This window comes from Macrobrachium rosenbergii, chromosome 1, assembly GCF_040412425.1.
Source record: "Macrobrachium rosenbergii isolate ZJJX-2024 chromosome 1, ASM4041242v1, whole genome shotgun sequence".
Taxonomy (NCBI): domain Eukaryota; kingdom Metazoa; phylum Arthropoda; class Malacostraca; order Decapoda; family Palaemonidae; genus Macrobrachium; species Macrobrachium rosenbergii.
Window position 1 is genome coordinate 61,532,675 of NC_089741.1, and position 18,112 is coordinate 61,550,786.

The following is an 18,112-nucleotide window of genomic DNA, read 5'->3' on the forward strand; positions in this document are numbered from 1 at the left end:
TGAGGGAACATCTTGAGAATTTCCACAAAATGTTTCTTCTTGCCCTCTTGGTCAGCCACCTGTAAATGAATGTGGTCCTTAGAAGAAAGCCATCGCCGATCTGCCGCTGATTACCAGTCTATTTGATTTAGCACGATGCCATCAGTGCACTCATGTAGGCGCGTCTGAGGCATTTACTATTAACTTTGCTGCCTCCATTCAGCCTCCTGTTGCAACCCCTCATTTAACTGCACCTCGTTCGCATTCTCTTCTTCCATCTGTATTTCACCCTCTTCTAAATTGTTACATACGTGACCGAAAGAGCTTTTCCTTCCCACCTTAAAACTCAGCATTCCTCAATTTTCCTGTTTCAGTGCTGACGAATCCAGATCTCAGTGCTTGGTTTTGTCCCAAATTTTGTTACCATTCCTCAGCACCAAGATACAGTAATGTAAGGTGCATTTGCTTAAGAAAGTACCTTTTATAAATCTGTTCTATTATTATGTTAACTTAATGATGTAGGATTACTCGACTTGCAATAGTTTGGTATGTGACCCTACAGCCACCTGTAGGGTCATGTACCAAACAGTTGTAAGTCGAGTAATCCTACATCATTAAGTTACCATAATAATGGAACAGTTTGGTATGTGACCCTACAGCCACCTGTAGGGTCATGTACCAAACAGTTGAAAGTCGAGTAATCCTACATTATTAAGTTACCATAATAACAGAACAGATTTATGAAAGGTACTTTCTTTAGCAAATGCTTACCTTACATTATTGTATCTTGGTGCTGATGAATGGAATGGAATTTGAATAAAATTTAGGACTAAGGCCAAGCACTGGGACCTGTGGATTCATTCAGCACTGAAAGGAAAATTGAGAGTAAACAGGTTTTAAAGGTGTAACAGGAGGAAAACCTTGCAGTTGCACTATGCAACAATTGTTAGAAGAGGGTGGAAAGGAAGATAGAAGTAAGAGAATATAAACTGAGGTGCAGTAAGAGGAATGAAAGGGGTTGCAACTAGGGGCTGAACGGAGGCAGCAAAGAATCGTAAGTAAATGCCTCAATGCACCACGAGGTGCACCGATGGCATCTCGGTGCTAAATCAAATACAGACCCTGGATTATTCAGCAGCAGATCAATAGGTAGGAAGATTTCTTCTAAGGACTACATTAATTTATGAACTGTACAGCAAGTATAAGCAGAAAATTTTAAAGAGAATATTTTATTCTTTCTAAATTTTACATACAATATTTCATTTCAGTTTTTACAATTTGAGTATGTATAAGAATTTTGCAAAGATCTATTTTACAATGGTATATACCTTGCAAATATTTAACAAGAGTGTCCTGATATAAACTTCCTGTACACCCTTATCAATTAAATAACATAAAAGCTTAGCATACCACACCTTAACTTTTTCATTTTCTGTAATTGTTCTGTAATAATTGTAATATTGAAAAATCCACACACTACAGATAAGCTTGAGTTAAACCTTTATACTGTACTAACGCACTACCACTGCATTAAAGACTCATTTAATCCTAAATAAAAGGCTTATACTGCAACTTTCAAAAAAGATTTGGAATGTTTTAGAATAACATCCTATGTACATTTTGTTGCTTTCCACCAAAACAAACTGAAGGCTCTTCAATGAAAAGCTATGCTAAAAGTTGGATATTATACCTTTCTATATTTGAGACTAAAATAATTAAATATTTTTTTTATTCATGCTGCCATTTTCAGTATAAAATCAAAGCTTTTGTCTATTGTCAAAATATCTTTTGTAGCCACCGAAGTAAATTGAACAAGAACATCTCTGGCAAAATGTTAAATTTAACATAGGAAACAAGTGATACTTAAACATAAGTACACATATATAAAACAAGAATTTAAGCCTATATTGACCTTACACTATTATAGGCCTCGTCATACATATATAGCTAATACTGCAACATAATACATATAAATGAGCACCAGCTAGAGTAGATTAATTCATTTTATTAATATACAGTACAGTACAGTACATGCACTCGAATTTTAAATAAATTATTTACGAAAATTTACACATTTAATATACTGTCTAGTACATCAAAAATACTTCTGAACATTAATTTCTGATATCTTTTCATTTAATTGAAAAGTTATCAGTAGAGGATGAATAACGACTAGGTGAGGAACACAAAACATGCATACATATATACAATAAATGGACACACAAGTAAACAAAATTGGCTCTTAATACTGTATGTATACAGTACAGTGTTGTATGTTCATATTTTGTGACCTGTAATGCACTTAGATATTCAGAGGCACCTGTCTTGACTGCTGGAGACATTTGAAATAAGACACTGCTGCAACAATGTAAATAAGAAACTTTGTTAATTTAGAGAACTTTGTAAAATAAAAGTGCCTAATAATAATGTAATGCTCTCTCCCAACTATACAAGGGATATGACCTCAGTAAAGGAGTTCCCTCCAGGTCCTTCTTTGAATTGCAAACTACATATCAAGGCTCAATATGTCAGTCTTACCATGCAGACATTACATGGTTTATTTTCATGCACAGTACACAAAACATCTCCCTAATTTTCATAGTTACATTTCCAAAAACAAACTATATAGCAAAGTTCTTCAAAGAAATTTATTCAGTTCTAAAATTAAAAATGTTTTTCATTAGTCAATAGTATATACTTTCCTACATTTTTACATCAGTGGAATGCTTTTTTTCTTACAACTATATGTAAATGAATAGCTATCATTCAGTAAATTTGGGTTTCCATCTCGGGAACATGTCATTGTAGGTTTATTGAGCATTTTGTTTTGCTGATAATTATCCCATTCAATAATGAGGCCACTGGAGTCTTAGTAAGGTTAGGAAAAAAAAAAATTCAGTTGAATTACGGTAACCTTTATGTTCTCCAACCACATGCTATCACATATATTGCACCACCAGTCAATCTTGACTTAACCAAGTGTGTTCAGTAAGCAAAGTGTATAAAATGGAATGCTTCACACTGATTGATTTACACATCTTGTCTGTGCTTTAGTGAGTTACTATTTCCCTGACTCCTAGGTCCCTTTCTGTTCAGTTTGTGCTTGTACCTACTTTTGACCCTGTTCTCTTTTCATGCTGACATGCTGGAGTGATCTTTTACAAACATGGTAGCCATGGCTTTTGTGGTCATACCCTGATTACTGTTTGCTCACTTATAATTCAACAAGGGGAATAGGAAGATGACCTTCCCATGGCAAAATTCTGTAACATCTTCATTTCTTTGGATGTGCTTTGAGCATATGTTAAGGACACTTACAAATAGAATGTGAGGAGAGGGTATTTGTAAACAAAATATGAGGAAGATGGAGCACAAGGTTGCATATAGACCTTAGTTTAATGTTGATCCTGTACCCTTTTCTGGTATTGGCAGCTGCATCCTGATAATGTTATACTTCATGGTACCAACATAAAGATTGCAGCTGAAAAGTTTGGCCTTCTGCCACTTTAAAGGTTCTTGAAAGTTGGATCTTCTAGTTCACTCTACTTTGGGTTTACTAGCTGTAAAGCTTAATGACAGCTTTGTGTATTCCAGAGGCTGGTAACGAGTTCTGAATGCAGTGCACGAACTTGGCCTTGAAGCATGTGCTTATCGGCACTCAAATCTGACAATTTAGTTAGCTGATCAAAGCTAAGCAAGCGGTATGTGTGCTCTATTTGTGCTTGCATCTTAATAACCCATATGCTGGAATGGATGGAGATGAATAAGATCAATTACAGTATGGTACTTTTGTGGAATAATGGACAGACTTTTGCTGATTTAGTACTATTTTACAACTAAGATCTTGAAATAATGCATGCCTAATAATTCTGAAAATGGATTATCCATTACCAAAAAAGGGCTTGTCACTGAGCAAATATTTTCTTCCTTAATAGCACTTTGAGAGTAGTAGGATCCAGAAAGCAGTTCAAGTTGTCCTTTTTTTCATTTTGTATCATTGCTCTTTTTTAGTCAGTGGATGATAGGATAATTGCAGAAACAAAGAGAATGACCTAGACTTTCCTGGATGAAGTGATAGTGGTATCAAAGTGTAAGCGACAACTGCTAAGCTTGAATACTCCTGGGGAACAAACCTATTTCAAAACAGTACTTGCTCGAGCCTGGCCTATACCTTGAAATGTCATCTCTTCCTTTACTTTGGAGCATGGATGGCATTGTTTGAACACTGAGCAGGATGATACCTATCTTGTCTAAGAAGGCTATGGATGATGATGGTCAGACAGGCATTTTCTCAAAAATAATTAAAGTTCTTAAAGAAGACAGGCTGTTAAGTAGCAATAGAGGGGTTTTCAGACTACCTCTCCAGGCATAAGGTAGTAGTACGTGTCAGAGTATGTTGCTGGCCAGTTGTGAAGTTGACTTCAGTCAACCACTTAAGTATCATGGCTAAGCTATGGGACTCTGATCTTACATACTGGTATAACAATGCTGTATTAAATTAAGTATGAGAAAAATTGTTTATGGAGCTTTAATTTGTTCTACAGTGCTGAAAAGAGCTTGCTTTGTATTTTATTCTTATTTATTTATGAAAGGGCTATGAGCTCAACAGTACTTTTACATTTGACAAGATAAGGCCATTGTTTGAAAAAGGCTAGCCTAGGCTACAGATTGACCAGATGTTTACCTAGTTTAATGTCTTCATTAAGTGTTGGGCTATATTCTTCACTACAATGCTATATAGTGCTTATTACTTGGTTTTATTTTGTGGGTTTTAATGACATTAGTTTGCACTTATGCTAAATACTGGGTAAATATGCCAGGATTTATATATGCCAGCATAGCTGGGGTTGTTCCTATATATACAACTGGCCCTGCATATTCAACTGTGCTTCATAAGAACAATTATTTTCAATGTCACCAAAAATTCATTATAATGAATTAAGTGATTTCATACTAGCAAAATGCATGATTATGAAGCATCAGAGGCACTGTGTTGTTCTGAACCAGCACACAACAGCATGGCATCAGTCAGCATTTGGCAATCAGAAGATTTAGTGCAGTACTTATCTTGACATACTCTGATCCACTATACTGCACTGGGCAACTTTGAAACTTAACAAATGAATTTGTTCGAATCATAAGTGAAATTTGTACGGCTGCATTCTGGTTTTTGAAGTAAGCAAACTTGATTGTGTGATTATATTTAAATGATTAAAGTATTATTTACAACTTATCAATCCTCCCAAGTGAAATAAGTGTAGTAAGGATTCCAAGCAAAAAGAAGGTGCATAAGATTGACTTTTGTAGTAAAGCTGAGCTATTTTTTGTCCAAGTAACAAAAGATGAGATGGCAACTGCACTGACGGGACTTGGAGTACCCAATTTACAGTCTCTATAGTTCTTAAGACATGGAATGCTGTTTTTGGGTCAGAATGTCTTCCTTAAAGTAAGACCAAGGCTTGGAGTAAAAGGAAAAGCGCCAATTTATCAAGGTGGGCCAGCTTATCCACCCACATGATACTACAAAAGCTTTATCATTGTCTGCCAACCTCAAGGATTGAATTGGGTTAACAGATTACAAAGGGACATTTATTGTGTACGTAATGACTCTAGTACAATACAAGGGCTTTAACAGGAGCAAGTATTTGCTTTATGACAGAGAAATAAGTACTGATGAAGATCCTGAAGCAACTGATTCACTATGGAAATTTCAGTGCTTAAGCAAGTTTGATATGGGGAAAATATGCTTTTCTTGGAACATGTTGAACAAGACTTTCATAACCTGGGTTCAAGGCTGCTAAGGAATTTAGCAGTTCCAATGCTTTCTAGCATTAAAGATTTGTGGCTGACAATCCTATCAATTTACCTTCCCGAGAATCCAGGGGCACTAGAGTCATTGCTTTTGTATTCAAGAAGCCCAACTTTAAGGAATGAATAAATCCTCAACCATGGCTACATGGCTGGTTAGGTTTCAACAATCCATGATTAGTACAGTACTTCAAAAGAATAAAATTTTGAACAGGTTCTCCTCACAGATAATTTCAGTTACCCCAAAGCCAATGACTGGTACCACAAAACTGAGGTGCTTTTGCCTCCCAACACTACCACTCCTATTCAGCCTATAGACAAGGAATTGTGACAATTAAGGCCTACCATCAGCAGCATATAATAAAAAGTTTGGTCATTTCTCCTCAATGCTAGTGAAAGAGTATTGGAGGAACATACTTGCTGTGGATGTGATCAACATCACTGTTGACTTGTGATGAAGCCTAGCCTTCTACATTGAATACCGTCCAGAGGAAAATATGGCCTGAATGCGTCAATAACTTCAAGGGCTTCCCTTCTGTTGAGAGCATCCATCAGCTACACTAAGAATCGTTCCTACTGTGTTTACATCAAAATACAGCACTATGATAAAAGACTTTCTTCACACATTTGTTTATGAAGTAAATATTTTAAGTTATAGTAATGACAAAAGAAATTTTGATAAAGACTGATGGGGTAGGTGGGTTACAATCATTTTCAACTTTAATTGTAATTTATTAACAAGAAATGTATTGATATACATTTCCTGGTCATGTTGTGAAGCAACCCAACTGCATAAGCTGGGTTGATAGTATTCCATACAGCTACAATTGATTATGTACAAGGGGCTACCATATTTACTTTTTAACTATTAAACTGCACTATAAATAACTACTAAAACAATTAAGGAATTTCTATTCCTTGAAATATGAAAATTTGTTTTACCCTTTATATAAAAAAATGTCTTACCCTATCAATGAATTTAGAGAGAAAGTTACCCATCAAATATGTGAATTGACTGTGTAGCTGGGCAAGAGCATTAAGCATTACAGTATAAAACCTTGAATACCTGAAATTCAGTACAAAATGTTTCAATTAAGAGATGACACCCATAAGTCGCTGTACAGTATTTTTAAAACATATATACATTATAAATACAGAAACAAATATAAAATATATACAACATATATAATTCATATTCATGAATGCATAAAAATAGCAAAAACTATAAAATATATACAGCATATAATTCATATTTATGAATATGTAGTAACATGCACAACATTGCCATTTCACATCAACAAGATTAATCCTGCCAAAAGTCTCTTAAATGATCCCAATAACATTCTTTACCATTAAGAGGAATAGCTCTTGATAACATGATACACTCTTTCTCAAGCAATATAAAAGTTGAGTACTAAAAGTCATTATGAATAGTCATCTAATTTCATCTTTCTGTGGCCAAATAGCATACCTTATACACTTCCTGCTAGGGTGTAAGTCCCACCATCAGTAGTTATTCATATGATTGCTAGTTCTTAAACTGAAGCTTTACAGGAATCCAGAGATAGTAAATACATACGCCATTACGAGTCCAATTTGAGAAATAACATTCATGAATATTGTGGAAATCACATTTTCATGCACTTTTCCTTTAAAAAAACTTTTTACCCCATCTGGTCTACATCCAGGTCTGCAGGCATTTATGATTTTTTACTACTGTACTCTATCATAAAAATCACTGCCTCTTATGTATGTGAATTAATTACTGTTTTTTTCATTAATGTAATTATTCTAACTACTACTCTTCTTTATATTCTCTTATTTTCCTCTCTGACAATGTTTAAATTTCCTTAAAACATACTATTGTTTGATGTAAAACAATATTATATCTGGGCTATCGTATTCTATTAGTCTTCAGATTTTTCTTAAGTGGATTCCCTCTTATCAAGTTCCTTCTCTACTCTTCATCTGTGCAATACCAGAAAAAATTTCATGAATTTATCAGTCAACCAACATTCTTTGTTCAATTGTTCAATTCCGTCTATCAAATTCCCTTTTCACTGTTTTTTTATTCAAACTTTCCTAGTTACATATCATTTACAAAATATTCACTCACATTTCAACCCTTATAACGGTCTACTTCCATATAATTTCTCACTTGATAGTCATATCAAACACAAAGAAAACTGCTTAATTCCCAGTTAAGTACTAATATACTTGAATTTAATGTAAAACTATACTTGGTATAATTTGCCCTTCAAATTTGCAAACTTAAGTTCATGTTTATGGCAAGACACAACTAGATAATCTCATTTCAAGAAAACAAATACCACCAAAATTTAACACTGAATAATCTCAATACTATATAACTCTACCCGCACATTGCTTCCAAGATTATACATGGTAAGCACTGACTAGATATTGCTCAAGTTTAGGAAAACTTATCTAAATCAAAATCATCCATATACTGTAATACATACAGCACACTTAAAAGAATATGGGTCCACAGGAAGTTCAACCTTGTTAGTACCTTTGAGAAGGTATGAATTTTTCTAAACTTTATCAGCAGCACACAAGGAAGCAAAAGATTTTTCATGCAGAAATTAACTAAATCATTATTCTTGTTTACTTCCACTACACAACTTATGATGCTTGTCAAAATTAGCTATACTATTATGGCAAACTCAATAAACCAGACTTGCTACTGTAATACCAGTGTGTGCATTTAAAGCTGAGCTTCAATAGCTGTTACAACTGAAAATTTCCTATATCACCATCAACAATTGTTGATCACACTGTACTGCAATAAACAAATTCATAAAATATCTAGACACTAATCATATTCTACAATTCCAACTTTCAGAAAAACCTTAATGTGTCTACCTTTCAGGCTGCTGGGTTTAGTTACACTGAACTCTTAAAAATATTAGGAGGATAAAAAGGTTTTGTCATACAAACCCATAAATCATGTATTTGCCCATATTTGCTAGTCTCTGTCCCCAAACTATCTATTTTCTAATAGATATATTGCAGTAGTAGCACAGTGTATGTGCCACTTAGAAGCACAGGTTCCCATCAGTCACTACCTAATATTTTGTGTTTGGAAATGATGCTGCAAGATTACTGGGGCTGGGAAAGTGACCACATAAGAAAGATTTTTAAGAAAAAATTGGCAAGTAGTTTTGTTTTGATGTAAATTGTTTTACCACAACACTGTCACATATATATGACCAAATCTTATTTAGGTTGAAGAATTAAGTTACTAAATATCCCTATATATTTTTACATGTAACTGCTGGATCCAGGAAACCACTGGGGGAACAGTAAGAGTCAGGGACCCAGCCTTTGTTAACTGTAGAGCATTTTTCATTGTAAAGATGTATCTATAAAGTGCCAGGATACTTGTAGTTTCTCTTCAGGTTTGGCATAGAATTGCACTTGTCATAGATATACCACAGTATTCTTAAAAGTTCTTAACTTGCGCTCTTCATAGCTCCAAAGATAGGAATAGTCAATTGCTACTGCTATGAAATCCCTGGTTCTTTACAGGTACTGTCAACTAGCCCTCAATGAACAGAGCAGAAAGTCCTCTTGTTAACACATAACAGAAGACAGGGAAGGAGTGGTGAATGCTAAGGTACAACCCTGGCTATCTGTTGCTTGGGTCTTAACTAGAAGTCAGGTGCAAATGACAGTTGCTCTTATGTCCAGTCTAGTGTATGAATCTAGCTAGCCCATATCAAAAGATGCAGTTGCCAGTATAAAGATAACCTTCAGCATGAGAGCTAGAATGAATCCTCTTGGTGTGACATTTATATAAACTTGGAATGACTTCAGGACCCAAGAAAGATCACAATTAGGTTGAAGTTGCCCTCAAGAAAGCCCCTTTGCAAAGGACTGGATGAAACTTTTAATCCAATGAAAACCCAAAATGTGCCCCCAAAAGACTGCAACAATTAATGGCAGAGATAAACAGTTATGGCATTACCAAATGAAATTACTGTATATACTCGTACTTGTGTATCGTGCAACTTTTGAAGACCTAATTTTGAAGCAAATTTTAAGGGGGTCAACCATACACAAGATATAAAATTAGTATTAGTATTAGTATCATATTATAAAATACAAACATAACAAAAACAGGATCCATCTTTTCCATGAATCTTTTAAAATGTTATGCTTTACTTCACTGTATCCAATAATACTGAATGTACAGGTATTCTCATATTACTGTTACATTATAAAATACAAACATAGCAACCATGCATCATTTGCATTGTTTAGGTTTTCGTAAAACGACGATACCATTCGGGAATTTGTGTTTAGGCATCAATTTCCGTTTAAAGATAACCAATGGGGGGAAAGTTTTGTCCCACCTGCCATAAACATTAAAACAACTGTAAAATACACTCTTTCATGTCCAGTAGTTTTGATTAAAATATTTTTCTCTCCAATTTTATTTACGGTCGAGTTTGATGGCATGTCGAAGTTTAGGGGAGTTTCATCCCTGTTGCCGATGCACAATAGTTTATAGGTATTAGCAGCTTGAACATTGTTTGTTTTCTCAGCTTCAGCTACAATTTGCAGTTTAAATCAGTCCTATTCTACTTAACGTCATTTGTAACTTAAATACGGTAATTATTTACTATTGCACGATGGTTGAAATACAAGCAAAACAGTTGCTGTCATTTGATTTGGTTGTTCATACCAAAACAGCTGTTTCTTGTTTGGCTGTACGCGCTTACGCGACGTGTATAGCTTTACTAATGATACTTTTATCATTCTCTTTTACTTTAACTTATTTAACTAGAAGATGGGAAAAAGAGATGGAGGAAAAGAGGCTAGTCTATTGTAATTTGGTCTCTCAAAAAAGGACCTCGCATGATAAAATAATTTTTTATGGGTGAAAATTTGGGGTTACATATACTGTATGCAAGATTGCGCATTACACAAGTGCATATGTTAAGTTAATCTGTAATTGCTGGAACAACTGAGTTACGTGGATTAATGCCTCTCACTGCACCAACTATAGAACTGGCTCCAACTGGCTTGGTAGAGGTTTCTGGTAGAAGTCCTACAGCATCCAAGACTTCACTGGATAACCTCCGAGCATTTCAAGGTAACTGTGGAACCTCAGGAAGTTAGGCAGCTTGACAGGCTTCCTTGTCAGGAGACTACTGGAGTTATTTGTCAACCAAGATAATAGGTTTGTTCTTGGAAGCACAGAATTTGACAAACACCTATCTGACAAGGCAGAAAGAAAGGTGAACACATGCAGATTGCCCCAGGAAGGAAATAATTAAGTCTGCAGGGTCTGGTTGAACTGAGCAGTACATGGTAAGTTTGTAGTTCAAACTTATCATGAATAGATTTACTATTATTGTCCCAAAGATGATAAACACTTCCCTGGGCTATGTATCCATTATTGTTGGACCCTCCCAAGACAAACCTTGGAACTAAGAACTTCATTTCATTCTGCTCACACAAAGATGTCTCCTACAATGCGATGGGGTACCAGATTTTGTTATGTCATAGTTTTACCATGTGATGGGGTATCAGATTTTGTTATGCCATAGTTTTTCAAGTATATCAACATCATCGCCATTAGTGAAGTTGCTGCCACCTGTCCTGAAATATCTTAGCTCTTGATAGTCTAATAAGTGTGGTCCCCAACCATGATTTGACACATCTGTGAACATCAAATCTCTGCCGCAAAAAATAGGACCTCCCAAATACTGAATAACTGAATTTGGTAAAATGTACACGTATTAAATGTTTCTTTAAAAATTTTTAACCACAAAAAATAAGATTCAAAGTGAGAATTGTAACAAAATAACTGACACCATTTTAAAAACTAATTCTTTCAGGATTTTGCACTATGCTCTGTCTGCCACAAACTGGCAGCAGACAGCAAGAACCTCTTGTTTTAAATTGCTATAACAAAATTATTTGAATTACTGCACTGTGTCAAATTTTTACCAACCACTCTAATTTCAAATACTGGCCTCTGTTATTGTCAGTGGATCTCTACCTGTAAAATAACTAGACTGGGCCTTCAAGAGGGCAAACTTTGACAACTAAGACCTGATAAAGGGATGGATTCAAGCATGGGCTGCAGCACAGGTCCTGATGCAGTCACTGGAAAGAGGAGCAGTACCATGCAGACTTTTTAGTGGTACAGTCACTGCAGGAGGCTCAGATATTGCTGTAGAAGCACTCGTGGCAGGTGGCAGCATAGTGGAGTCACATCTTTTAACTGCCTCTGTTTTTGCATCAAGTCTGTTGTAAGAAAAGAACAGTTTCTTTTAAGCAAAACATGTAAGAATCATCCTAGGGTATAGGCACATCAGCTGGATGAGTGTCAGGCATACCAAGGTCAGAGTTGGCAGGCTGCTCAGATGGCAAGGTAGATGTAGTGTGGGAAGGTTGAGCAACAGACAAAGACTAGTGAAAGGCCCAGTCAGCAGAAAAGGCAGGAGTGGGGTGGTCATGGAAGGCAATGACCAATGAGTGAAGTTTACACAGGTAAAACAGCAGGCATAGTGCTGGGACATCACAACTGGCACCCCATCATTCACTGCTATTAAGAGATGAGGACAACTGAGTTGTCGATCTGGAGGGAGATGACACATCTGCTGCAGCATTCCTCAACTGTCAAAAACTTGTACGTCCTCTTAGCACTGAGTGACCACTCATGGCCTTGCTACATTCACTGAGGCAATAGCAAAGACCACAGCGAGTATATAAATACCATGGGAAGACACAACTTGTGGAAAAATCCTACTGGTATACACTGCTACATAACATAAGCTCCCATATTTACAAAATAAATCACCACATACCACCACAACAGCTGAAAATACAATGTATCAGTTGTCAATTAAAGTATAACACTAAACTGCCAAAAAGATACACTAGCAAAAAATCAAACACAAAATAAGTAAATTACTAAAATACGAGAATTGTTTTAGGGCCGTCATGCATTGCATCTTGGTGTGGACTTTCCAAGTTCCAATTGCACAACATCCTCAGGGAGACTGTTCCACAGTCCGACAGTGTGAGGAATACAGGACCTCTGGAGCTGAGAAGTTTGACAGGAAAAATAGGATCAGGAATCAATTGTGAATGTGAAAAATTTGTGAAAAAATTACCAATAAAACATCAAAAATATCATACAAACAATTTTAGCTTATACCTTCCACATGCAGAAATGACTCAAATGAACAAAAACTACTTCTGAGCAGTATATAGATAACCACTTGTTAGCTAGTGGGTGACAGGCACTAAACCAACAGGCAATACAACTTGAGCAAAAAACATATACTTGGAATAAATACCTGTTTGTGAATATACTACAATGTTGCTATTGATTACAGGAAAGTGAGATTCTCAGGATTAAAGGAAAGTGTAACTAATCAGTTAACTGCAACACATACGCCCAGCAATCGATGATTCAGATAACTTTTTTTATTTTAAGATGTTTTGATATTATTTATGCCTTTTTGTAAAATTACATTTAAACCGATGAATTATCGTAAAAGACAAATCAGTAAAAACAAAAAAATAATGATGATGGCAATGACTAGCAATGCTGCAAGGTGGAAATAAGCAGGAGAACTCTGAACAGAGATCTTAAGAAAGCTTCAAACTGAGGTAGGTGGCTGATGGGTACTTGTTTGCTTTCAGGGTGGTGCATGTACTGCAAGACTTTCTACTACTACTGCCAGCTGGACAAAAGACATGCTACCTTGGAAGATACTGCAGAATGTGGGCATTAATATATAATTTACAAAGGCTATGATGAAACAATCAAATTCAGCATTAAAAGGTGTAAGACAAAATTAATAAAACCTGGTTTTACTAAGTTAATTTCTCATTTTAACCTCTGTCCACTAAGGGTTAAACATGCCAACAACCTTGTAATACTGCAATCCTCATTTTTTTACACAAATTTTAAACCAAAAATGTCATGGAAAGATTAAATTTCACAGTTGAGATAATAAAGTAACATAAAAGATTGTGTAAAATGTAAATCTCTAAAACATCATCTGCCCTTTATCATGAAAAATACAAAAGTGCTTCAGTGCAGGTAATTTGAAGATTTAATGGGGCTGTATGTGACACACAAATGGAAGTCTTGAGAACTCAATAAAATCATTACAAGATACTTGCAACAAAATTTAGGAATTTTTTATGTACAAGTATTAAAATTTTCACATCTAGCAATAATGTAGAAAAGTACCTCCTAACACACTAGACTGAAAAATGAATTCAACCTACTGTACATAATACCCAGTACTGACATGTTACTTAGAAGTTCTATGACTTAAATTTAATTCTTTTGATTATGAAAACAAGTATTTAATAAGCAGACAAAATATTACCACATGAATATGGACTTTTAAAAAATACTAACTTGGGACTGATACTTCTGTGACTAAAAAAATGAAAAAGCCTAAAATTTTGCCTTGTTACAGAAGAAACTTCCCAGCCAAGAAGATGCTATATAATAATTCCTAAAATGAAATTCCACAAATCTCTCATTGTGCACATTGGTAGCTTTCCTTCTCCCAACACATGATGGATGACTTAATATATCAATGTATAGAAAATTTGACATCAGTTACTGAAAAACACAAGGGGCATGATTTATGTGTACTCCCACTTCAAACATTTCTTGCAAGTGGCAATATTGCAGACATAAAATTTAGTAAATATGTTCTAGTTTCCAATATGAATGACTGAAAAGTACATTTAAAATTAAATTAAATTTTTCTTTGAAATATACTCATATACACTATGGCTTGTCAAGGAACATGCCCCAAACTGAAATTAGTTATGATGGAAGTGATTTACCTATTAGGTAATAGTATATCCTTTCTAAAATTGAATCCCAGCCTGAGAAAAACCCTTAGGTCTGGTTAAACAAATCATTTATAACTAAAATTCTAAGATTGGAATATAAGTCCAAAATATATGGTCAGAAGTAAAATGAGAGGCAGATTAACTTTGAAATACATTTTGTGAAATGACACAGGTCTCACAGCAATATAAGAAAAACCTTTCTTCTAAACAAATTTACCTGCATACCCAATAATGTAAATAATATAACAGTGACATATGCTGGATATTACACAACATGACTTCTTGACAACCTAAGCAAAAAGGTTCGAAGAATATTCAATTACTGGTACACCTTGTATCAAAATCCACTTGCCACAGAATAACAGCCACAACTAAAGACAACATTTAAACAATTACTTAATACCATTAACTGAGCTTTTGGATAAATCAAACACTACAGTACTGTATTAAATAGCAGTATCTACATAAGCTGTACAACTATTTAGAAAATCATGGAATTCCTTGATTTAAGGCTTTTTCTTATGTCACTGTTTTGTCTATAAAACATCCACAAAAGTTAGTTATACATATAAAATTGGGTTTCCTATAACAAGGAATACCTACAAATGGATCATGGTAACACTGCCAAATTTCAAGAAAGTTAAAAGAAATTTACTCCCAATGTACCTAAAACATAAAACCTTGTGTCTTCCTGCAGCTGAAATGCAGCGAACCCATGAGAAGCAGGAATTTTTTTCATACTGTAGATTCCTCCCCCTTTCAACCACACTAGACTGTAAAAATAGACCTACAATTTATTTGTATGAGGACAATTTCAGACTAAAGTTATCAAAAAAGCTGGAACTGCTGATTCTGCTTTAAATCCTACTACAGAAAAGCATTAGTCCACACTGCATTACTATAAAATACTGAACCTGGAATCCCAAAATAACTACTTAGGATGCACATCCCAAACATGCAGACATCTTTCCTCCTAAAACAGTGTTACAGAGCTATATATAGGAAGTTAGGCACTATTAATTACAGCTAGTGTAATGCTGAACTTCTATTCCTATGGTATGTTTTGCATATGCACAGGCCACATAAATACCAAATCACAGTGAATAAGCTATAGCTGTGCTTACCTTGTTAATAAAAATCTTGTTAATATACCCATTATAATGAAAACCATACAATCAACTCATAAGATCAATAGGGGTAAATAATACATGCAGGTTTTTGTTCTATAACTGACACAACTGATCACAGTCATGCTAATCACTACAGTCTATTGATCAGTAGAATATATAAGTGCTCTATGAAGTCTAACTTTAAACTGCAAAGTACTTTCATCAATGCAGACATCTACTAATTTGACATCTGGACTTCAATACCATACCCTGGTCAATTCATATAGATTGCTTCCTACAGATTTTTAATAATTTATGTCTTCTGAACTTGAATACCTAGATCATGTGTATTCCTAAAGATGTTTAATATCTTCACAGTGAACTGATATTCCTAGTAACATAACAAAAAGGAAGCAACCATAATCCAAAAACCCTTAAAATTCTAATTTTGATGCTTGAGAGTTTTGTGTACTAACTTACTGATGAAACAGCCTGCATGGATCATGCTCAGTGATAAATCTCTCAATGGCTACTTGAACTTTGCATAAAATTACTGCCTTTATTCTTCTTGGCTGCCAAGTCCCTAAGTAACCTAGGTTTTATATAAAGGTGCAATTCCAACCATAACGTTTTCTACCTTCAGGAATTTCATTGAATAAAAGTGTTCATATAAAACAAAAAAATTACCTATTACAATGTTAGGTAAACATGGCACATAAATCTTTAAAATTAATTTGAAAATATTTGTACTAGTAAGGCTGATAATATAAAATTTACAGCAGAGCCTACTGAACTTGATGTGACCTAACAGTTTTTGTTCTTAGGAGCTTTAGTGACATTATTTTTTTAGCTTTACAAATATGGTAAAATTAGTGTGCAATGACTAATCACTAAGCTTGAGCCGACTAAAGAATCCCAATTCTCTCTGGTAACTGGAGACTCATCTTAATAAAAGCATAAGAACAAAAGAGAAAAAATGATGGGTTATGACTTCATCAGAGAAAAAGTTATCACAATATTTAAACACATAGATCAGACATAAATTATAAAGCTATGATTAATACATCAATCAGTTTGTCAATGATTCCTCACTGAGAGTTGCGCACTGAATAGCTCTCAGTCTATCTCTTGCAGGTTCAAATGAGGACTGAAGAGCTAAGGTAGACTGGTAAAATGCTGTAGCTTTCTCCAAATCGCCCTACCATGAAAATAAATAGGAAACATTAATAACTCAAATTTCTCGCTATATTATTCTTTTAACATCCAATGAATAAAATTAATTTTTAAAAGGGAAAAATTTTAATGCAATAAAACATAACTCATCCAAACTAATTGAGGACCCTGTTTGGATTTGCAGACTGTCTGGATTTGTAAAAATCCAGCAAATTCATAAAGACTAGCTAATAATAAATCAAAGGGATACAAAAACAATTATGTATTTTTATGTAGTTATAATGCTGTACATGCTACAAATCCAGCAGAAATAAAACAGGCCTACTATTTAGCTTAAAATAAATAAGCATCATTACTGAGTCAACCTAGTGATGATGCTCAGTGCTAGAAATAATTTTACATTAGTAGGTGCCATAAAATGTTAACAGTGTTGAAAATACAAAATTTGGCCTACCTACACATGAAATATTTTTCCTATCTCTCTTTCTCTCTCTGTACACTTGCCTACCTAGTAATGATGTTTAGTGCTAGAAATAATTCTTCATTAGTTGGTGATATAAAATATGCTAAATATGCTAGAAATACAAAACAGTTTTGTTCTACCTACACATGAAATATCTCTCTCTCTCTCTCTCAGTAACTGTTTACTTAATTGTTTCACCCTGTCAATGAGAGAATGGGTTCAACATGTAATGTGTTATTCTGTGTTGAAGCCGTGTGGTGGGCGAGAGGGCTCTCGAACCAGGGGAATCTTTTTCTCTAGTTTGAATCTAAATATGTCTCTATACTCTTTCTCTTTTTTCCATCATTACTTCATCCTCTTTCAGACTATCTTTTTTCCAACCTTGCTGTCCAACCTCTCCAATTTTCTCTTCACTGTCTTGATCATTATGAATGGGTACCACAAGTAGGACTGAAGTTTATTTTCAATGCCAATATTAAGAACTGTGATGGTTTGGTCCATCACCCAATAATTGTTGGACCCGAGAGATATCTATATGCTAGTCATATTAGTATCTAAGGGGAAGGACTATCTTTTAGAACAGGCTCAAGGATTCCAGGGGTGGGCTGTTTTCTGGGGACAGGACTCTTGGCATTCTGTCCGTTTTACTTGCCAAGATGATCAGAGTGAGGATGACTGCATGTATATAATGCTCTCAATCCCATTAAGAAGGTTT

The 18,112-nt window shown here is 34.8% G+C and overlaps 2 protein-coding genes across 3 annotated transcripts in view; one reads left to right on the forward strand and one right to left on the reverse strand.

Annotated features, from left to right (window-relative positions):
- The window catches only part of LOC136839122 (uncharacterized), a 334,910-nt gene extending 322,627 nt beyond the window's left edge, over nucleotides 1-12,283 (forward strand). The window contains exon 5 of one of the 2 annotated variants that reach the window (XM_067104788.1): nucleotides 9,337-12,283. In XM_067104788.1, coding sequence (XP_066960889.1) covers nucleotides 9,337-9,360 — 24 coding nt within the window. In that variant the 3' untranslated portion in view covers nucleotides 9,361-12,283. The remainder of the gene's footprint in view (nucleotides 1-9,336) is intronic. The other variant, XM_067104797.1, reaches the window with a different exon arrangement.
- Nucleotides 12,284-13,642: 1,359 nt separating this feature from the next.
- LOC136839101 (tetratricopeptide repeat protein 17) overlaps nucleotides 13,643-18,112 on the reverse strand; it is a 234,977-nt gene continuing 230,507 nt past the window's right edge. The window contains exon 20 of the mRNA XM_067104750.1: nucleotides 13,643-16,959. Coding sequence (XP_066960851.1) covers nucleotides 16,831-16,959 — 129 coding nt within the window. The 3' untranslated portion in view covers nucleotides 13,643-16,830. The remainder of the gene's footprint in view (nucleotides 16,960-18,112) is intronic.